General features: G+C 35.4%; 4 protein-coding genes and 1 long non-coding RNA gene across 15 annotated transcripts in view; 4 read left to right on the plus strand and 1 right to left on the minus strand.

Annotated features, from left to right (window-relative positions):
* Positions 1 to 1257, plus strand: part of Dop1R2 (dopamine receptor 2) — a 46711-nt gene extending 45454 nt beyond the window's left edge. For 10 of the 11 annotated variants that reach the window (XM_025304208.1, XM_025304212.1, XM_025304215.1 and 7 more), the window contains one exon: positions 49 to 1257. In XM_025304208.1, the coding sequence (XP_025159993.1) occupies positions 49 to 168 (120 nt within the window). In that variant the 3' untranslated portion in view covers positions 169 to 1257. The remainder of the gene's footprint in view (positions 1 to 48) is intronic. The other variant, XR_002162765.2, reaches the window with a different exon arrangement.
* Positions 1258 to 9057: 7800 nt separating this feature from the next.
* Positions 9058 to 10725, plus strand: LOC112589764 (uncharacterized). The gene is made up of 3 exons (XR_003113769.1): positions 9058 to 9795; positions 10266 to 10374; positions 10498 to 10725. It is a non-coding gene; the product is annotated as an uncharacterized LOC112589764 (long non-coding RNA).
* Positions 10726 to 13019: 2294 nt separating this feature from the next.
* LOC105183255 (probable E3 ubiquitin-protein ligase XERICO) lies at positions 13020 to 14080 on the plus strand. The gene is made up of 3 exons (XM_011141244.3): positions 13020 to 13412; positions 13676 to 13877; positions 13968 to 14080. Exons 1-3 carry the CDS (start codon positions 13228 to 13230, stop codon positions 14010 to 14012), a joined length of 432 nt encoding a protein of 143 aa, XP_011139546.1. The 5' UTR covers positions 13020 to 13227; the 3' UTR covers positions 14013 to 14080.
* A 175-nt stretch (positions 14081 to 14255) lies between these two features.
* Positions 14256 to 19479, plus strand: LOC105183254 (uncharacterized). Its single transcript, XM_019841443.2, has 5 exons — positions 14256 to 15324; positions 17685 to 17819; positions 18225 to 18478; positions 18635 to 18874; positions 19005 to 19479. Exons 1-5 carry the CDS (start codon positions 14964 to 14966, stop codon positions 19473 to 19475), a joined length of 1461 nt encoding a protein of 486 aa, XP_019697002.1. The 5' UTR covers positions 14256 to 14963; the 3' UTR covers positions 19476 to 19479.
* Positions 19480 to 19661: 182 nt separating this feature from the next.
* On the minus strand, positions 19662 to 21443 carry LOC105183253 (Uncharacterized protein C20orf27). The gene is made up of 4 exons (XM_011141242.3): positions 21139 to 21443; positions 20785 to 20902; positions 20407 to 20544; positions 19662 to 20320 (listed from the first exon to the last, which is right to left on the minus strand). The coding sequence occupies exons 1-4, from the start codon at positions 21149 to 21151 to the stop codon at positions 20122 to 20124; spliced, it is 468 nt and encodes a 155-aa protein (XP_011139544.1). The 5' UTR covers positions 21152 to 21443; the 3' UTR covers positions 19662 to 20121.
* Positions 21444 to 22649: the final 1206 nt, after the last annotated feature.

Here is a 22649-nt window from a genome sequence, read left to right on the forward strand (position 1 = left end):
ATCGACGACGCACGATGAAAACGATGATCGCGATTATTCTGTTTTCAGTATATTTCCGGGATGGGAACGGGCGGGCAGGCGAGCAACGTGAGCTACAGCAGCGTCAGTCAGAGCAGCGACGGCGGTGCATATACGACCGGAAGTGGACCCCCCGGCGGAGGTATCTGACGTCATACATCGGCCCGATCAGGGCCGCGTCGAGAGCGGGCGATCCGATTCCGCGACGCATGATTGTAAGCCGTGGCCAAAAGAAGAAGGAAAATGTTCTCTCTCGCGAGGAGCCGAGAGAATTGAGCTCCTGCTAGCATCGACAGCGATCAACGCCAACGTCTCCGGCGAAATAATGCCGGGGAGGAAAGTGAGGTGCGCTCGAAGGAGGCCCGGAATGAATAAAATCCGCCATCGTCACAAACCGGATGTCCGACGCGGGTCGTGACGAGCGCGAAGTGGACCACGGGAGAGTATTCTCGCACTGTGTACATGGAGAAACGCGACTTGGCGACTGAATACGAGAAAAAAAACGCTGAAGAACGAAGCATGTACTTAGCGTACAACATTCTCGAAGGATTCCCCGCGATTAAAGTCTGCTTGCTTGACGTTCGTGACGTGTCAGACGCAATCGCGATTAATCGATTAAGCGATTAAGCGAGCGAGTGACCTGCGAGTGTGCGCGTGTATCCATATCGCGCGACATCCTGCGAGAAGGAAGGAAGCAGGAGATGAATGAACGAACGAAAGGAGTTTATAAAAATCAACGTGTGAAGCAAACCGGTAGCGACTCAGTCAGCCGCGAGTCGTGCCGTGACAGACCGAACACTTCTAGGTGTCTCCTCCATGTTAGATCGTACAGGAAAAGGTGCCCTTTTCACACGTGAAATTCGAGTTCAACACGCGACTTCGTTGCCCAAAGACTGGTTGCATCGATGTGAATCAACGCTACCTCCAAATCGATTCAATCGTCTTAGAGCCGTTTATATCATAGAATAGAAGACACGACGAATGAAAAACAGTGAATCTCATCTTCCGGATTAATTATCCAACACTATGGGCGCGACTCTAGATAATTGTGCAAGACCAAGCTCTAGATCACCTACGTGAAATTAGATAAATTCAACAGGACTTCCTTATTAGCAAGAATGGCGAAGATAAAAGTGTCAAACGTGAAATTGCACAATCAGATCTATACAAATCGAATATACAAATCGAAATCGCGTCTCTCTTTCTCTTTCTGTCTCTCTCTCTCTCTCTCTCTCTCTCTCTCTCTCTCTCTCTCTCTCTCTCTCTCTCTCTCTCTCTCTCTCTCTCTCTCTTCTCTCTCTCTCTCTCTCTCTCTCTCTCTCTCTCTCTCTCTCTCTCTCTCTCTCTCTCTCTCTCTCTCTCTCTCTCTCTCTCTCTCTCTCTCTCTGTTTTTCTCCCTTTAAAAATGTGCATGTACAGGGTGTAACAGCAACATACAGATCAATATGACGGGTTGCTTCCTCCTATTCGGATGATAATGCAGAGGTTTCCGAAAAATGTCATTCGTTGACTTTGTTGATAATGATATTTGCCGTATTCCCAGTTATGACAAATGCAACTAACTTTGCATCGTGTTCGTTATGACAGTTTATCGACCGTTTACTGACAGGAGTCGAGCCTCGTTGAATTAGAAAAAATATTTACAAAATAAAACTGAGAAATAAATATTACGGAATAAAGCAGAATAAGTAAGAGTAATATTTAAAGAAATAACTAATACAACATATTTCTTGGTTTTGCATAATTTCTTAATTGTTTTCTCACGTTGGAAAGTTCGAAATTGGAAATTAGGAAGAACGATACAGAAATATTTAAAAATCTTATATACTGTATTTCATCCATGTTTCTATAGAAAATCGCTTTTGCAAAAGTATGAATAGATTACAAACGCAATATACATATTGGTTGCAATTTAATCGACCGCAACTATCAAACTGCAAAAAATTTCGAAAAACAGGCCCTATTTTCGATAAAAGATACGAGACTATAATGGCCCTATAGATTATAAAAGGCCCTATTTTCGATGTCAAAATACAAGACTATAATGTACCGAAAATTTGTCGCTTGATAATTACGGTCGATTAAATTGCAACCAATATTTATACTGTGTTTCTAGTCCATTCATACTTTTACAGAAGCGATCTTTCGTAGAAACATGGATGAAATACAGTATGTAAAACATTTAAATATTTTGTATTGTTCTTTCTAATCTTCAATTTCTATCGAACTTTTCAACGTGAGAAAACAATTAAGAAATTATGCAAAACCAGGAAATATGTTGTATTATTTATCTCTTTAAATATTATTCTTGTTTATTCTGCTTTATTCCGTAATATTTATTTCTCAGTTTGATTTTTTAAACATCTTTTCTAATTCAATGAGGCTCGACTTCTGTCGATAAACAGTTGTTAAACTGTCATAACGATTACGGTGTAAAATTAATTATACTTGTCATAACTAGGAGCACTGCAAATGTCAGTATCAACAAAATCAACAAGTGACTTTTTCAACCTCTACATTATCGCCCAAATAGGGGCAAGTAACCCGTTATACTGGGCTATATGTTGATGTTATATCTGTACAGGTAGTTTTACGAGAAATAAACAAAAAAATATATACATACATATATACACACGCGTATATACCACGTAGGCGCGCGCGGTTGTTTATGTATGGAAAGAGAAAGTGAGAGAGAGAGAGAGAGAGAGAGAGAGAGAGAGAGAGAGAGAGAGAGAGAGAGAGAGAAAGATAAAACTAACCTTAAAGATGAGAAAAAAGTTAGAGGAAGGAAGTTTTGCTTTTGACTTACGACCGTTGCGCTTAATACAATGGTGCGAAATTTTTTTGGATGAAAGGACTTTTGAGCCCTTTTCTTTCAAAGTCACCTAGACTTTATTAAACTTTCGCAACGTGCGCTTTTTTCGTGGCAGCGTCACGGCATATATTGGTCAATCTACTTCTTATTTTACCTTACTTCGTTATACCTCAAGCAAGGTATCGCGCAGTTCTCTTTCCGGTAATCAAGAAGACTATCGAGCATTCCTGCCATAAAACAGAAATATGTACTGTTTCTCTCCTGTCATAATAAAAATAAAATAAAATAAAACATTCTCTCGATTTCGGTAAATTTGAATATTCGTGGAATATTCATAAGAACAACTACAAATAACGCGTGTACGAAGATTGCTTAGGGAAGCAAATATAAAATAATTGGTTTATGATTTTAACACAACTTTAAACTTTTCAAACTTACCTCGGCGCGCTATAATAATTCTGTTGAAGGAGAAACGATATCTCTCAACTAAATGAAGAGAAGAAATCGTCTTGTAAATTAACAAATATTTCATCGTCGACAACAGCCGATATCTATTCGCGTAATGACAACTTCGACGCTAAAAAATGTTTCGACCTCTGACTTTCTTTTCCGTCGTTGCACTTTGCGACTTCGCGACTTTGTGTCTTGTCCACTTTTCGCGTGGAACACTTCCTATAGATATACCTTGACAAGATCTACTTGAAATCATATATTCGTACTCGCATTAGCATCTCGCGATTAGATTAACCTGTCGCGAGACTAATCATTAATGAGAACCGTTTAACGCCTTACCGAAAAACTTTATTAGTGATATCCGATCTAGTTAATGAATATTTTGTTAAAATTTATATTACGCAAGTGACCAATTGAACGATTTTAGGCGAGCGAAAGCAATATATCGACAAGATCTCGGCGCGAGAAATCATTACCATTCGCATCTAATCAGACGAAAACAAGGACAAATCGTCTCTTTCATTATCGTCTGGCGAGATGACTATTCCAGTCATAATGGTATATATACACGTATATGTTGTATGCAGCCGACAATATTATTATTCGTTGATCGAACTTTACGGTACTAGTAGTGTTTGGTCGTCAATTTACCACACATATGCAGCCAGTGAACAAAAGTGCGCAAGGTTATATTTAAACAAAGTAGCGAACGCCTAAACGAATTTTACTTCTTTCGTACAGAAATCTCCTCCCCTCTCTTTTTCTCTCTTCCTTCCCACGTCCCTTCCTACTCTCACATTATTCTGCCCATTCTTCCTCCCTCTTCACTCTTTCTCCGCCATCTTACATCTCATTCATCATTTTTGAACAGTTACTCCTACAGTTTTCATTTCTTTTCATGCAGCATATTTCATGGTGGAGAAATAATAACGAAATTCTGGCGGAAATATTTCATGAGATATCATGACACATACGACAAGTGGGATACATGCACATAACATAACGCATGATCAAAAAAAGAGAAATCAATGACAAAGTTACATAGTTACGTTGTCACTTTTTTTAAGAATCCAAAGAATTATAGTTTTCTTCCTTGGTTGTAAATACCATCTATAAGTACCGAAATACTCGAATAAATAGGAAAAGAATATTAGTTTTTAATGAATATAGTCTTGTATGTACAGAGGTACAGAGTTTATCTAGATTCTCAAAACTGCACCTCCAGAAACTGTGTCTATAACGTACTGTCCTTTATAATAAAATAGTAATATTATATATATCAACGAGTAATTATTACATATATCACCATATCTTTCACTTTTATGTTTCAAATTATTGTGTCATATCTCGAACGGAGATGAATTCTCCCATAAACTACGAAAGCAACAGATTGTTTTATTTATAAAAATACATCGATATGTCATTGTTCATTAACCATTTTAAAACTACTAACGATCTCAGCAGATTCAAAATAGTAAAAGAAGCTGCGGTACAGCCATCTGTAGTTGCAACAATGTAGCAATAGCCTAGTTTCAACATAGAGACACCAGATGGAGCACTAAACGCCATGGGCGCCGCCATAAACATAGACTATGGCCGATATCTATAGGCCGGTATTCATAGTCGGATCTTATATCGGATCTTATAAGAATGTCTTAAGTTTATTTTCAGATGCTGTATAAATTACTTCATTGGCTACGGAGTATCTGAAGGTGAACTTAAGACGGTCTTAAATATAAGCCTCGACTATGAATACCGGCCATAGACATAGTCACAGACTTCTATATTATACACTAGATAACTTGTCTCTTTAACTTGTCCCCTAAAAATATGTATTAAAATTTCATTCGCATGCACATTACAAGGTTCCGAAAGGGACTTTAATTCTAAGGCTTTAAATTTAATATTTCCTCTTGCAATATCACATTCAATGATACATTCAATGTTCAGATAAATATTAAATATTAGATAAATATTAACATTTTCTGGAATAAAAATGCCTGTACAGTGCAGTTACATTCCTTTCGAAATCTTGCAATGCACATGTGCGCACGATTCTATGTTTTACATTAGAGACGTTTTTATATATGAAAACCAATGGAAGTTGCCCACATAGCATTAGATCTCCAAAGTATATCCTAATTTGATCAAAATGATCCTATTATAATCCAAATGAAAAAGTTATCCATAGGAGTACCTGAGGACATATGCATTAGCCACAAATTACACAAGGTATCCGCATCCCAGGAAGAAATAAGAGACGAATAGATATCGAATCGACATTGATTAGCCGTCGATGATGTCTACAAGACATCGAATCGACGTCTATTCGATTTCCCATTTCTCTCTGATATCCCAGGGACTAGACATCCTACGGATGTTATCTGTAGGATGTTCTAATGTGTTAGTTAATTGGTCTGTTCTTTTTAGCTGCACTGCGGAACTAGTGCAATAAATTAGAATGAGACAACTATATCTTTTCTCACTTTAATTTATTGCACCAGTTCAGTAGTGCAGCTAAAAAGAACAGACCAAATGTTTACTGAGAAACAGCGATACAGTGGTACGATTCTGTAACTCGTTATTGGAGTTAACGACAGTTTCGTTATTGTTGAGCAGCTTTTCTACGGTATACAAAAGCTGCGCAACGATAACGAAAGTGTCGTTAACTCCAATAACGAGTTACAGAATCGCACCACAGGGGCTGCGTTCCGATATTCACTTCCAGTATTGAAAGTCTATAGTATATGTGACACAAACTATGTATTTTCAATACTGGCAGTGAATTTCGGAATGCAGCCAGGGTGTATTCCGAGCCGATATCGCTCGGCTTATTTTTGTTTCTAGATGTTGGCAGCCACGTAACCCGAACTACGAACATAAGCCGATACCGAGAAGTGTTCCAAACTAGAGATGCCGATGTTTTTTTCAAACAGATCGATTTAAAGATCGATTCGAATCACGGAGAAAAAATCGATCTTTAAAAAATCGATTTGTAAAGAATCGATTTCAGAAAATCGATTTGAATCGATATGCGTGTAGAATGAACGACTCATTAAAATATACAATCTGTCAAATTTCTACACTCTGCAGTAGACCTCATGTAGTTCATATAAAGTTTAATATAAATTAAAGAAATTAAATAGATAGTACTCTTTTGGTTGTGCTGTGTGTGTGTGTGGCCAGAGCAAGATAGAAACAAATCTTTAAATTATTATGCTAATGATTTAATTTGATTAAATCATTAGCGTCAATCAAGGGTTTTTAAACGTTATTAAATAAGAAGTCACGTTTACTATTATATATGTCTATTTATTGATTTCTTCCATCTTTCAATTTTCAAAATCTAATGATTTTAAAAACAATAATTTGTGAACTTCCCCACAAAAACGTATATCGAATCCACGTGGAACACACGTTGCATTTACGTGGAATCCACAAAACCATATGGATTTCACATGGACACAACGTTCCTGTTTTCGTGGGGTTATCTCCAGTCAATCTGTTTCTTTGTTCTATTAAAATATTGCCCGCCAAAGAGAACAGACGTTCGGAAGGCACAGATGTACCAACAATGCATAAATACTTCAACGCTAATTGGCTGATATTACTGAATATTATATTAGTATGATCCATTGAAATCAAGAGACACGGTAATGTCTCGCGCCAAGTGAACGCGCGAACGAGGCGGCGAGACCGAACCGTGTATTATTATCAAGAGACATGGTAGTGTCTCGCAACGCGCGAACGAGGCGGCGAGACCGAACCGTATATTATTCGTGCGATTTCAAGATTTTCAAGTTTCATCATCAAGTCATCAATCAAGTTATTACGCGAAACCTCTAGTTGATCATAGGATATATTTTCGTACCGCTAGAACGGCTGAACCGATTAGGTTCTGCATAAGCTCAATCGATTTCGCAGGGTCTAATTATATAAGAAAATTATCTTCATTTTTGCTCTACATGTCCTGTAAGCTTAGAAATTTATTCTCAAAGTACGAAATCGTGAAATTTACGAATCGTTCAACAAATGTCAGACTGACTTTACTTCTACTAGAGGGCGTCACGAGGTCACGCAGCTACAAAACGGTCAGTTAAAACTACATCATATAAATACGTATTCATAGACCATTCAATTAACGATGCACGAATCACGTCGCCTGTCGCATATTTTAAAACTCCAAACTGTCCTAGTGGTTGTATGCGTATGTGTGTGTTATCAAGAGACGCGGCAGCGTCTCGCGCCAAGTGAATGCGCGAAGCGAGGCGTGAGGCCGCGTATTACTTACACCGACCAACTAGTTCAGCGCAGACAAGATCTCTCATTTGGCTTGGTTTGGCTATAACGTCTGAACGAATGAAGTTCTGGATGAGCTCAATCGATTCCTTAGGATTGATTTACTTAACTAAACTATCTTTATTTTCTTCCTATATGCTGAGTAAGAGGAGATATTTTAGTTGAAAGTCCGAAGTCGCCAAGTTTCTATCTCAAGATTTTCGTTGTACAAATGTCCAACTGAACTATTGTTTGTTAGATGGCGCCACGGATAGATGGACAGATGATGCAGATGCGGATAGATGGATACTTGAACAGTGATGTGTAAAGGCTCGTCTACAATAGCTGTAAGAGTAAGGCTGTAAGGCTGCAACGTAAGCTGTCAGCGAATGAAAATATTTCATTTCGCGTCTTGCAACCTTACAGCCTTACTCTTACAGCTAATGTAGACGAGCCTTAACGCTGCCGGTGCGTTCGTAAATGCATCATGTTCTTTTCGTGTTCGTTCGTAGAGATGGCCTTCGACCTTTAGGGCCGGTTTTTCCTACTCATCGGTTAACTTACTAACAGTTAAATCATACGTTTGTCTTTGTTTTTCCTTCGAAATAGATAAAGACAGACATATTTATATAACATATAATTTATATAATTTAATTGTTAGTTAATTTACCAAGAGGTTGGAAAAACCGGCGGTAATAGTAGACTGTGATTGGTTAATTTCTTAAAGCTTAAGTCTTAGGCCGGTATTTATAGTCGTGGCTCATCTACAATAGCTGTAAGAGTAAAGGTCATTCTACAATACGTATCGTAAGTTGTAAGCCGTAAGAACTGACCAATTGTAGCCGATTATTTTTGTAATAATCGACTGTGATTCGCCAATTCTTACAGCTTACAACTTACGACACGTATTGTAGAATGTCCTTAAGGCTATAAGTAAGGTTGCAAAACACGTAATGAAATATTTTCATTCGCTGACAGCTTACGTTACAACCTTACAGCCTTACTCTTACAGCTATTGTAGACGAGCCTTATCACACAAATGAACGTAAGCAGTAAACATAAGCAGTAAAGAAACTGACCAATCACAATCAATTATTCTTGTAAGTTTTAAAATGGCGTCCTTAAATTTCGATTGTGATTGGTCGATTTGCTTACTACTTACGTCTTACTGCTTAAGTTCGTTTGTGTGTGATGGCCTTTACTCTTACAGCTAATGTAGACGAGCCTTTAGTCTTTCATCATCGTGTGTGTGGCGGAAACACCCGACGGTGTCCTATTGTAGAAAGAGACAGCGCTATATCCCCCTTTCTGCATATTTCCCAACCTATATGCTTTGCGCTCCGTCCATAGATTCTTAAGCTAAGACTCCATGCATGCGGTGAGCTGCGGCAAATGCTGCGGTGACCAATCAGGAGGGAGGCGCAAGTCCGGTTGCGGCAAGCTCCGGCATGCGTCTGTCTCCTGATTGGTCTCCGCAGCCGTTTGCCGGAACTCACCGCATGCATGGAGTCTTAGCTTTAGGTCCATGGTTTATACGATAAATGACATGTACAGGTTATGGTCCCCTTAGACACATTTGTGTTGACAAAATATTTATCTATCATTATTTATTCAAAAGACACGGTAGTGTCCCAAGTGCACATAAAAGCAAAGCGATTTTATATATGAGATACTCAGATCCATTTTTTGACTTAGGTACGCATTAATTAATACTTGTCTGCCTGAAACTTGTCTCATTATAAAATACTGAGATGATTATTTAAAGTTTGATTTAAATAAATATTTCAGTTAAATGACACGTATGTGACATTCATATATTTGTAATAGAGGTTCGACTGAAGATCTCTTATTTAACTCTGAATTTAAATCTGAGTGAGAGACAAGTTTGAAATTATAACTATTAATACAAGCCTTAGAGTTAAATTAGAGTTAAATCAGAGTTTTTCAGTTGATCACATAATATGTATAATATATATTTAAGGCTTGTTTTAATAGTCATGACTTCAAACTTATCTGTAGTAAGATACTCAAATTCAAATTCAGAGTTAAATAAGAGATCTTCAATCATAGCGCTATTGCAGATATATGAATATCACATATATATCATTTAACTGAAACATTTGAATCGAACTTTGAATAATCATCTGAGTATTTTATAATGAGACAAGTTTCAGATGACAAGTATTAATTAATGCATACCTAAGTCAAATGAGATCTATCTTACACTTGATGTAAGTAACAAATATAATTGAATCCTTTGTGTTAAACTTAAGAATATATATAGAATATATGTGCATGAGATACGCATCATCCAACTGTCAAGAAAAATATCTTTAAAACTTGATGAAGACGTTAGCAACTCAATATTTTTTATAATAATTCATTACAGCTTGAATTACCAGAGTGGTATCAAGTAGTTTTTAAGTACTGTTGAGTTACTGTTACAGTTGCACTTAAAGTGTACTTAAAGTTGCACTTAAAGTGATTAATATCTGTAGTAAATACTTGCTGAAAAAAGAAAACTTTTCCTTCTAACTTAACAGTACTATGCAGTATGTACTCATTGTTTATTAAAAAACTAGCTATCACACTATTACTAATCTACAAAAGCTATTTATTATCACTCTGATAACTTGAATAGTAATGTACAATATACATTTTATATAATAAATAATACATTATTTATTGTACACTTTTTTAGTTTTACAATAAGTTTATATACTTACATACAAGAGGACATTACATCCAGTATATCGAGAATTGGAATGCCAATTTTTTTAGTGATTCTAGAGGCCAAAAAATAATGAAAGGTAATTAATTGGTGAAAATTGAAATTAATGAGAACTTTTGTATTTTTTGTTTTTATGTAACATTTTAATATTTTGAATAAAATATAATGTTGAATAATTAGTCTTTTATTCTCTATTTTTCAGAATATTTCAAGTTTGCAGTAGACGACAATATACACAAATGAAAGTATGTTTTCGTGAAACCCTTGTTTATTCATTGTATTCTCATTTAATAACTTGTAAATGACGTATTAATTCACAAGTATCACAAGTATTTGTTTAATCAATGGGACATGAATGTAAGTGACATGTGTGCCAATAATTGAACACATGTTTAATCAATGGGTCATTATAATTATAATTTTGACTATACCGGTGATGAATATTAATATATTTATATTTAAAAAGGAACTTTTAGATAGTAAAATGATATTTTTAAATGTATTATTTGATAGCTTAAAACTATAAAAAGCATTACGTATTTATAATGTAAGTAAATCTGAGTAGAATTTTCAAAAACATATTGAAAATATAAACATGATATCTTGTTCAAGATGGTAAGAAACTAAGTGAAAATGTGACTATTTCTTTTATACTCAAAATAAACAATTTTTTTACGATGATTTACAGTCAAATTATATATTTTTATAATTTACTTCTATAAAAAAATTTTAAACATTCTTTTTACCCAGACAACACACGGATGTCCATTGGACGTCCGTTATATGTCCATTTTTTTTTATAAAAGACGTCCATAGGACGTACATTTGTCACAACTTCGGACATAGGACGTCCGATGGACGTACATCGGACGTCCTATGTCCTACAGGTCCTATCCTACAGGTCCGATGTCCAATAAGGACATCCTTGTTATGTCCAATTTATGTCCACGGACGTAAATCGGACGTACGGACATAAATTGGACGTGAAACGCACATTCATTGGATGTCCGGTGTGTAGGTAGTTTATCATTTTCTTTCATTTATTGATAAGTATCTTAATAAACAAAAATATATTATTAATACTTCAATCATTGGGACATGTTCAAGGACTAGGACTTACCTTAATTAATAAAAACAAAAATTAATTATTGTATGTGAATGGATCACAGCTGGTCTGTTCTTTTTAGCTGCACTACTGAACTGGTGCAACAAGTTAAAGTGAGAAAAAATATAATTGTCTCATTCTAACTTATTGCACTAGTTCCGCAGTGCATCTAAAAAGAACAGACCAATTATCAAATAAATATTGCACCATAAAAAAACAGTGTATCACTTCCTCAGTAAACATCAACTAACACACTAGAACATCGTACGGATGTTATGCGGATCTTATGTAATTTATGGCTAACACACATGTCCTCAAGTACTTCTATGGATAACTTTTTCATTTGGATCATAATAGGATCATTTTGATCCTTAACCCTTTAACTGCTGAGATATTAAATAACCAGTATGACCCTCTTTGCTGAGTTATTTTTACAATTATAAAATATTTTATAATTTGCTGATGATCTAGATTTTCACAAATTCACATTTTTAAATTTAAAAAAAATACCACACGCAATACCACACACATTGAAAGTTCAAATCGAGTAAACTCGGTTGCAGCAAGGCTGCCATTTTTTTTCACATTCGAGTTATCTCGACCGTAGCAGTTAAAGGGTCAAAATTAGGAAATTAGGATATACTTTGGAGATCTAATGCTATATGGGTTGTTATACCAATATTAACTTATATTGGGGCTACATTGGCCCAATGTATCCCAATATGCAACTAATATTGGTTAAACATTAAATTACAATATATCGCCAATATTGCATAGCATTGTTATACCAATATTGACTTCTGTTGGAGTTACATTGGCCAATATTGGGCGCCCAATTTGTAACCAATATTGGCCCAACAATATGTGCTACTAGGGATGTATCAAGGTGACGCGCAACGAGTATTTAACGTAACATTTAAACTGTTGCAATATATCACTAATGCTTCTTTTTACCAATGTTGATTAAATCTTAACGTAAGTTTTCATGTGAATAAAGTTTAAATTTAGGTTGAAGTTTAATTGATGTTGGTAGAAATGACTTAAACCGTTTACGAAACTCTGACTTCTGTTGAATGTAGCCAATATAGTATGTTCTGTTATTATAGATTTGTTCGTTTTCAAAGAACTTCTGAACTGGTGTATACTAGTACAATAAGTTAAAGTGAAAAAAAGTAAACTTATTTCACTCTAACTTATCACATTAGTCCAGAAGTTGTTCGAAAATTAACAAATCTAATACAAAAGAAAATACGAGATCTTCCTCAGTGCTATAACAAAGAATGAAATTTTCTCATTGGCGGGAATTTTATACGCATGTGCAAGTATATAATAAAACATGTGATCGAGACGTGACATACTCGTGCTTAGGTGTAATATAAATTGTTCCTCGAAGCCCATATATATTTTTACTCTTTTCTTTATTATCACTTACATATCACAAACCATAAATCACATTATATTTATTTAAAATCAGTTTTACTTTTTTTCTCTATAATTTTTTATACCTTCTATTCTTTTACAACAAGTGATCTAGCACTTTAGCGGCACTTTAAATTCTAGCGAAATAGATACGTGACTGAATATGATTGTACTTACCTGCAGCGCCCTCACGCATGTTTTTTTCTTTATTGTCTCATAGCGTAAAGTAGCCAGTTAGCTTTTCACATTAAATATAAAGAATAAAAATTCTCCAGGGAGAATTACCCGTTTAGGGTTTCACATATGACACAATGTCATACAAATTGTATAAAAAGTAATGAGAATTAAGGTGGCATTTAGACATATCTATCGTGCGTATCTCTGCGTTTGAGTTTTTCCTTCATAAAAATGACGTATCCTGGACTGGTGCTCCTCGTTGGAGTTGGAATTGGACTAGCAACATTCCTATATTATATATTCGCTGAAAATGAGAGCGAGAATGATCAAAGACAACAGTATAATTACGAAGATGGTACAAATGGTAGAACGCCAGATTACCACGACTGGAGGATTTCACCTGCTTCGTCACATAGGTCTGAAAACTATCAGTGCTTTTATGTATATAAAAATATATATATATATATTTGTGCATGTTAATGATGAAGGTCATTAATAGTTAATTATATCTCATATCTCATATACTTATATTTATAAACAGTATGGATCATTGCATATTTCAATATATAAGATACTCAATCGAGATACATAATTTGAATCTAAAAATTGATGTCGTACTATATGAAGAAGAAGGATATGGTACATATTACATGTTTCTATAAAAGCTATTTCTTTTTAGTGGTAGATTAAATAGAAGAAACTTGTCAAACTCTTCAGTAAGAGAAGGTGACATAGGAAGAAGTCGCATGAGTAAAGAAGATATAAACAATTGTTCAATTTGTCAATACGCACTAATCGGATCAGATGTGATACAGCTACATCCTTGTAGACATAATTTTCACAAGGACTGCATTAAGAAGTGGAGGTCATATACTCCTAAGGTATAATCCATAAAGATACAAGTTTCATTTCTTGGGTACAAATTCTTCATTTATTGATATAGAATTACAAAGATCAATTTTATATTACAGGCTGCTTGTCCTAATTGCAGAAGAGACATAGCACATATGACATAAATTTATCATACACAATATAGCCATATAGTTGCTTTTGGAATGTTTTTATGATTATTAACAGATATTAGTATTTATATTTATTTTTAATATTAATATTTAAATATTAATATTAAATATATATATGAATTATATATATATATATATATATCATAATTATATCATATAATTATATGTATCAGATATTAATATTTAAATATTAATATTTATGTTTATTATTATTGCACCATACATGATATATATATATATATATATCTCTAAAGTATCATATAGGATTTATGAGGTTGTTATAATCTTTTTACACTCGATCTCTTGTTGAATTAATTGAAATATTTTTTTAGATCTTTAAATTTTACAAAAATCCAGCTACTTTGTATGAAATAGAAAATAAGAGCTTCATAAGAATTGTGACAGTAAAGTCATAGGGAAACTTCCTTGCATTCTAAATTTATATTAAGATCAATTTCAATATGGCAGTTGAATGTAAAAGGGAGATAATTTAGAATGATATAATTTATAACAATACACACATCTAAATATTGTATTATAAATTATATAAATTTTGTATAGTACGGGAGAGTCCATCAAATGAACATTCCCAACTAAATTATTTTCAATTAAAACTCGTTTGAAAACTAATTTTATGTACATTCAGCATATGCTATTTATATACAATTGTCCACGCGTGCTAATAAATGAAACATGAAATAGTTTTCATCCACGATGAAACGAACTAAGATCAATAAAATTAATGATTAATCGATTGTATAAAATGTACGAAACTGAGCTGTATGAATTATCGAAACGAATATAATAATACACTACACTCATTCGACTTTCCCTTTCGCTTGACCGTAAGTGGACTTGAATTTCTCTTTCGTAATATCGCAAACATATACGGCGTGAAACAACGACGGACATGTATGCATTTTAACATCACGAGCGTGATACGAGATGACACGTATGTCGTACGTGCAACACAACGGTACGTTCTGTAACGTTTATCTAGTGAACGGCATGAATCCGGTATGGAAAGCGAGGTGGTCGCGCTTTAGTCAGTTCTCCGAGAAGCGTCTCGAGCCGGTGGATGCAACGGACGGAACTTTGTGTCTCCCGCGTCATTCGTGTTCTCGTGGTCGTCGATTACGCGAGTCAAGTCGGGAATATGCGGCAGTGGTGAGGAAGGATGGACCAATCGTGTTCTTCGCATCAAAATGCATCAATGGAACGAACATGACCAGATTATTGTTCATTACATTGATTGTAACTCACACGATCGCAGGACTGCGACCACTCGTTGCTAAGGAGAGACGCGGTACGTAACTTATTGCTGCATTACGTCGATGCGGACCCTTACATGAGCGCGACGACTTGATCTGTCCTTCTCTATCTCTTTACGCAAGCAAGATATTATATATATATATCGACTGGATATTTAACGCTTTTATAGACGCGCAATACGCTTGATGCTCCAGCACGTGCCTTAAATGCAATAAATTTGAAATGTAGCGTCAATCGTATATTATCCTCTTTGCATTTACGTCATTATGAGAAGAATAAGACTGCGATTTGTCCAATCACTACTGGCGATTGGCCGGTGCTGTGTAACAAAAATACACAGGTGTTAAAACAGATGTTAATTACGATAATGATGACCGCCCCGCAACTCTTGCCGGATGTCGTGTTAGCTGTGTTGTTTGCACCCTTTTCTGTCTCAACGATAGTATAGAACGTTATCTAATAACGGAAAACAGAACATATGATACGCTATGTACGTTGTCAATCGGTTAGTTGACAAAAATCCTTTTTTTCGTTGTCGTTGAGAATCCAGTGATAAAATATGCTCCAGCTCCAAGTGCGATTAAATCGACACAGAAGGATGTTCTCCTTCCGTTAAAACGTTCCGCTTATTCGCATGCTGCAGGGTTAAACATCGGTCGTCCCATTTCTGGACCGGTTCCACGATTGTCGAGAGAAGCAAAGCGAGTTAAAGCGGGTTGAAACAAGTCGTGTGTTAATCCTCAGTTTTGTCTGTCCTTGGGTATCCTTAAAGAAAATTCACGTTTATTATAACACAGTTTACAAATAAATAGAAACAAACGGATGAATCTCGACATTTCCGCTTGTGTTTACGTGTTTACCTGTAAAAACGCTGGAAATATATCTTAGCGATTCGAGTCAAGTCGAAGAAATAAATGTCAACAAGAACTACCTTGTTAGCCTTTCTGGCCGTTACAAATTGCCCTGTATAGTATTCTAATAAAATAATATATAAACTTGAATGAAATGTCATTTTATACAGGGTGTTCAATTTTAACCTATCATCCCTCATAACTTTGCAGGGAATGGTCGTAGAGAAAAATGTTTCAGACAAAAATTGTATGGTTTCGAGAAAGACATAAAATAACTATATCAGTTTGTTTACAGATGGCGCTACTTTCGATAGATATTCACTCATCATTACTTTTCTCAAATGGAAACCCCATTTTTTTATTATGTCATCTTTCTCTACCAATTAACAACTTTTGTCTGAAACATATTTTTATCTGCCTAATATTTTTTTAAAGAAAACTTGGTAACTTTTTCAAGATTTAGCTTACAATATCTTGGTAACTATTTGTTGAAGAAGAAAATGGTACTAGATTTTTTTATTCTATTTGGTCTCAAGAATATATTGTTACAATAGCGCCTTGACTTTTGTTAATTTGATCATTTTGAAATTTCCAAAAGTCGATAAGTCAACAAAAGTTAGGGCACTATTGTAACAATATATTCTTGAGACTAAATAGAATAAAAAGGTCTAGTACTATTTTTTCTTTTGACAAATAGTTAGCAAGACATCGTGAATTAAATATTGAAAAAGTTAATAAGTTTTCCTTAAATATTTCACAAAATATTAGACAAATGAAAAAATGTTTCAGACAAAAGTTGTTAAAATTAATTGGTAGAAAAAGATGATACAATAAAAAATTGGGGTTTTTATTTAAGAAAAGTAATGATCAGTTAATATCTTAAAAGCGGCGCCAAACAAACTGATATAGTTGTTTTATGTTTCCCTTGAAATCATACAACTTTTGTCAGAAACATTTTTCTCTACGACCGCTCCCTGCAAAGTTACGAGGGGTGATAGATTAAAATTGGACACCCTGTATAAGCATGATAACTTTCATTCTACTTGCGCTCTCTTTCTCTCATCTATCTATTTATCTATCTATCTTTGATTTTATATTATAAATTGAAATATACACGACGCATCTGCGAGTGAGCTTGTTTTACCGCTCTTGAACGTATAATGGGGTTACGAGAATCTCACGGTGACCTACGTGCCCATTTCTCGCGATAAAAGCGAGGACGGCGACAGGTAGTGCCACACGCGTATACATACACACGTGCATGTATGCATGCATATGCGCGTGTGTATATTCCTCGTTGATCACATACATGACAATTGAGATGATATTAATGAGATATATTCAATATCACACATTTAGTCGCAACCTAATCTGAACCGTAACGTTGATTCGACATTGATTTGACGTTGAAATGGTTGATAAACCGTTGAGTCAGTGTTAATTCAACCCTCATCGACGTTGAATCAACGTTGTGGTTCCGACTGGAGAAGTACTACATATATATATATATATATACTCTTTCATTGAACGATTCTGCGATTAGTAAGAAGACTGATACGAGACTGGGCACCTTTGGTATGGCTCGCACCTGGAGAACGGTTTCTGCCCCTTGGCGTACCTGAATTCTTGGATAACGTGAAGTCGGACCAATATTACCTTCGCACTAGGATAGACGTAGGTAAGTGTTTGAAACGTAGTTATAGTATATAAATAATCTGTGGTATAATACAGAATGGACCAATAATTATTAACACTTTGAATATCTTCGAAACGACAGTTAGATAAATCAGAAGATTAGAAACGACTTTACCTTGGCTATTGTCGTCACCAAGTAATAGTCTCTTCTGTAACACACACGTAACTTTTTTTTAGAAAATATTTGGTAATTCCTGTATACACATACACACACAATTTAGATAATATTCAAATACTCATCAAACAGCATATAAATGCCTAAAAGATATTCTGCTACTTTTTTTTTTAGTTGTCTGGGTAATTATTGGCCCACATTGATATTTATATGATTTATGGGGTAATAATGATTATGATTATTGATGCTTTAAAAATCGAGGAATTTCAACAGAATCCTTGCTGAAGAATCAGTCGTCCTTTTTGTACGGCCGAAAACCCGCCGGGATCGTGCCTGTTTATGCTCTGACGAAGAAGTGCATTTCCACGGAGGCGAAGGTACGCACGCAGATGTCGAATCGGACACCGAGAAAAGACCAAAGCGTTCCAACACTGTTACGCAATAATGAACTCTTGGCTGAACAACGACCTGAAATTGGTACCGGCGATCTAACAGCACAAATGGTATCGCAAGAACGAATACGACAGGCAGGTAAAACACGAAAATAGGCGGACGATAGACTAATCCACCTCTTTCACCTGTTCGTGTCTGGCAATTGCTCCGATAAAGGGTCACAAGGTCGTTGAAGTGAAACTTCGAGTCGATCCCCGTCTTGTTTTCTTTCATGCAAAACTCATTCGCAGGCCGCGACGGGGTCGCGATTCGACACGACCAGAGGAGAGAACAGATGTCGTCGAAAGGTACACTTTCACGTGACCTATTGGATGTTCTATCCGTTCAGCGAGGGAAAGACGATATGCGTGTTGGATCTTGGATTTTTCGGCAGCTGGCCGATACCTACCATGGGCGGTGTGTGCATAGGTACGCTGAAAGAATACGGCAGTCACATCGGCGATTGGGAGCACATGAGCCTGTACTTTAAGGTAAATATCCATCTCTTCCCTTGAAAGATCCCAATCAGGATCAGAGCGCACTTTCTCCTTTTACCGCATCCATGTTCGTACAAGTATACCCATAAAGTATAACTTCACCGTATCCCGACGTTACTTTCAGGATAAGGAACATCCTCTGACGATGTATGTATCGGCGCATGACGCGGGAGCATTTTATCGATACGATCCGCAAAACGGCACTTTCGTCTACGAGAGCCAAGAGACCAGGAAGGGTCTTTTTCAGAAGCCGACGTTCCCCGAGAAAGTTTACACAGCCGGCGACTCGCACCCGATTTTATTTAGCGCGCGTGGTTCTCACGGCCTCTGGACGGCGCCAGGGAAGCATAAATTTGTTCGGATGCCTCGTTTGTACGACGAGAGTGGATTCGGAACTGCCTGGCCAACGTGGAAGAGATTAGAATTACTTTTAGAAGAGGATAACGAGGCCTTACCAGGCTGGATGACCTTTAAAGGCAAATGGGGTAATCCCAGCAGTAACTGCCACCCGCTGGCAAAGCTAGGATTTAATATCTGCGAATTCGTAGATGGTCCAACTGGGATTCCTATGAAAAAATTCAATTTCCGCTGTTAGGATTTATTATGAATATAAGAAATCGCTTTGGAAAGAACCTGAGGAACATTTGTTACTTGCAAGCTTAAATTTATGAATGGATGAATACGCGCGCATGTGTATATATGTACATGTAAGAGAAAAGATAAATCAATGATGAGATGCCAAATAAGGATGCCAAAGATAAATTATCATATAAGTCACGAAAGATTTTATCATTTAGTTTATTATTCGAATGATCGACTCATCTTTTGATTCTTCGATGAACAATTAAGAAATGTTTTACTTAAACAAGTACCTTGTTTATAAATGTGTTCATCTAGCGAAAGCGAAGCTTCGTTGAAAATTGATAATCGATATAAAAAGATAACAAAATATTAGTCGCTCATTATAATCTGCATGTACATAATCAACAAACGATAAGTGGTGTGCACTTTTAGGCATCTCGTGTGCGATATAGTCTTAAGACCACAAACAGTAAGCAAATTGTCTTTCGCAGCGATCCAATCCGTTGACCATTTAAGCTTTGCTCTGTTTGCTTTATTCTGGAATGCTTTGACGATGCTAGTGCATCGTTTAACTTTTCCATCATTGACTTCACGATTCTCCTTAGCATGTTCAGTAGTTCAACATTCGAATATATCAAGAGATAAATCAATAAGCATATCTATTCAGAGACTTCGTCTTGGTCCACTCCTTCTATGGCAATGCTACGTATGCCATTTCTCAACAATGGTGTACCCTTATCCTTTGCCAAAACACGTGCATTTAACACAATCTTTAAAGGTGTACCAGATTGGCAACACATTACTTCAATATTTTCCTTTAATATTTTCTCTTTGTAAGCCAATAGTTCCACCTTTAATCTAAGTAGAACAATCAGTCATTAAATTTGAATGGACTTAAAAGAAATATATTGAATGATAGTGAAAGTGATTTATGCATTTCATACTTTAAGCCATCTTTATCTTGTGCAAAATCAATAATGTGGCAATTTGAATTTTGATTCCCTGCAATTATTGCTGGTGCCACGGTTTCTCCTCCCAGATGAATACATGTATTCCATGGCACTGAAAACTCGATATGATATCTGAAATAAATATATGAAATATATCTACTATTTCCTTCCCTGCATATATTCTTTACATGTACATAAGTATGTATAAAAATACAAGTTGTATCATACATATCAAGCGTACGTTGTATGAAAACAAAATTTTTAATAAATGTGTGATATTTGTATCATGACAAAAACTATAAAAATCTCTATTCTCTGTGAGACTGTTAGAATTAGAGATATTAATTATGATCTACAAATTTTACGAGAAACCTGTGATGCAGTTGCAGAAATCCTAAATGGGCATCTATTTGGCCATGTCGTTGTGGTTGTATCATAATGTTGTTATCCTTTCCAAGTCCACTCCCGCCACTAAAATGTACATGATGCTCTGGAAACATGAAATTTAAAATGAATCTTTTACATCATCAATACGATGAAATTATATTAACCTGAATGTATACGTAGTAAAATGTATCCTGACTTAAATAAAAACCATATCTGTTTGGTCACATTTTTATATTTTCAGATATACATTCAATATATATTTATGTATTGAAACGGACTCGAAAGTAATTTACAAGATGATACTATATATAATTACTATGTAAAATGTTAACCAAATACCTTTGTCTCCCATGATCCACAAAACTCGGCAATTGTATTTTCATACTGCTTGCCAACTAAATCAATTCAATTAATTGTTCCCAACGACTTACAATTCATAGTTTGAGTTTAAAATTTAGGTTAAGTCCTATACATTAAAGCTTGAGCCTTTATTCAGAAGTTATGGAACAGTTATCCCAAAGATTCGTAGATTCGTGTATTCAACTATGTTGCACATGCAAAATATCCTATTATCACTATCGACTATCCTAATAATAACATATTCTATGAATTAAATATTCATTTTTAATTACAATAAATATTATTTTTTCACTCGATTCTTTCTCGATATCCGAATTATTCGAATAATCGAATCTTCGAAACTCGAAAATCGATCAAGTATAGCTCGACCATCATTTTTAATTGTATCGTTCGAGCTGTTTAAACCTGTTGAAGCTCGAATGTTTTTTCGCTTTTTATTGAGTGTCCGATTCTAATTTCCGAATCAAACTTAATTAAACTATATTTCTATATCATTATATTCACTGAATAATGACATTAAGAAATTGGTTTTATTGGTGTCTGGAGGCAAGATTGGAAGAGGGAGAGAGAGAGAGAGAAAGAGAGAGAGAGAGAGAGAGAGAGAGAAAGAGAGAGAGAGAGAGAGAGAGAAAGAGAGAGAATATCTTTATCTTTCTTGAGTACATGTGGCATTGCAAGACTAATATTTATCAATTAGAAGGCATTTCATATGAATTAAAGCAAAAATTCGAAAAATAAGCAAAATAAATATGATGTCAAGTAAATTGTTGCTGATAATAATTCCTCGGGGGAATTATAAATATTTTCTAATTTAGAATTTGTTTTTAAATAAATGTCCGATACTTTATACGATAATCTTTTAAAACTTCTTTCATTGCCATCCATCGATTACATAATGCTAGCAAGAATATAATAAGCGAATTATCTAAAGCCAAACGACATAATGTAGTATATTATGGCATAACCGAGTCTATAGGAACAAATTCCGCCGCATAATTACAATTCCAAGGAAAAACAATTATTCTTGTTGCTAGGCATTTTTTATTGATGATTCTTATCGATCGTAATTGTTTCCTTCCTTCATATATCCTCCATTTTTATCTTGTACAAACACCTAGATTGTAGCAATTTTTAAAGAACATCTTAGAGATATCCTCTGCTCAGCAAGAAATGACTCGTCAGTCGAAGTCGAAAAGTTCAAATGGATATCAATTCGACGTCGTTTCGACATCGTTTCGATGTCGATCGATGAGTCATTGCTCGCTGGGTGAACGTCCTGTAAATGTTTCCTGGATGTTTATATTATCAAGAGGTTAATGTTATTTGGGCATTCAATTACTAATCATTAAGTTTCGCTATAAAATTCCTTTCTTTTTGACAGGAATAGATTTTGCAAATCTTTAAAAGATTGGCTGTATAATAAGTTGTAAAATAGAAAAGTATTGACACTCCAGACAGCACAATGTCCAAAACTGGGACATAAGACGTCT

Source organism: Harpegnathos saltator, unplaced genomic scaffold (assembly GCF_003227715.2).
Source record: "Harpegnathos saltator strain DR-91 unplaced genomic scaffold, Hsal_v8.6 scaffold599, whole genome shotgun sequence".
Taxonomy (NCBI): domain Eukaryota; kingdom Metazoa; phylum Arthropoda; class Insecta; order Hymenoptera; family Formicidae; genus Harpegnathos; species Harpegnathos saltator.

What these genes read in the sequence shown, in the direction of transcription:
- LOC105183255 (XM_011141244.3), top strand. Translation starts at nt 13,228, where the DNA reads ATGACGTATCCTGGACTGGTGCTCCTCGTTGGAGTTGGAATTGGACTA. An exon ending in TCACCTGCTTCGTCACATAG is followed by an intron (nt 13,413 to 13,675) that starts GTCTGAAAACTA and finishes ATTTCTTTTTAG; the next exon opens with TGGTAGATTAAATAGAAGAA. An exon ending in GGAGGTCATATACTCCTAAG is followed by an intron (nt 13,878 to 13,967) that starts GTATAATCCATA and finishes TTTATATTACAG; the next exon opens with GCTGCTTGTCCTAATTGCAG.
- LOC105183254 (XM_019841443.2), top strand. Translation starts at nt 14,964, where the DNA reads ATGACACGTATGTCGTACGTGCAACACAACGGTACGTTCTGTAACGTT. An exon ending in CGTTGCTAAGGAGAGACGCG is followed by an intron (nt 15,325 to 17,684) that starts GTACGTAACTTA and finishes TTCTGCGATTAG; the next exon opens with TAAGAAGACTGATACGAGAC. An exon ending in CGCAAGAACGAATACGACAG is followed by an intron (nt 18,479 to 18,634) that starts GCAGGTAAAACA and finishes ACTCATTCGCAG; the next exon opens with GCCGCGACGGGGTCGCGATT.
- LOC105183253 (XM_011141242.3), bottom strand. An exon ending in TTTCTGCAACTGCATCACAG is followed by an intron (nt 20,545 to 20,784) that starts GTTTCTCGTAAA and finishes TATTTATTTCAG; the next exon opens with ATATCATATCGAGTTTTCAG. An exon ending in CAAGATAAAGATGGCTTAAA is followed by an intron (nt 20,321 to 20,406) that starts GTATGAAATGCA and finishes TGTTCTACTTAG; the next exon opens with ATTAAAGGTGGAACTATTGG.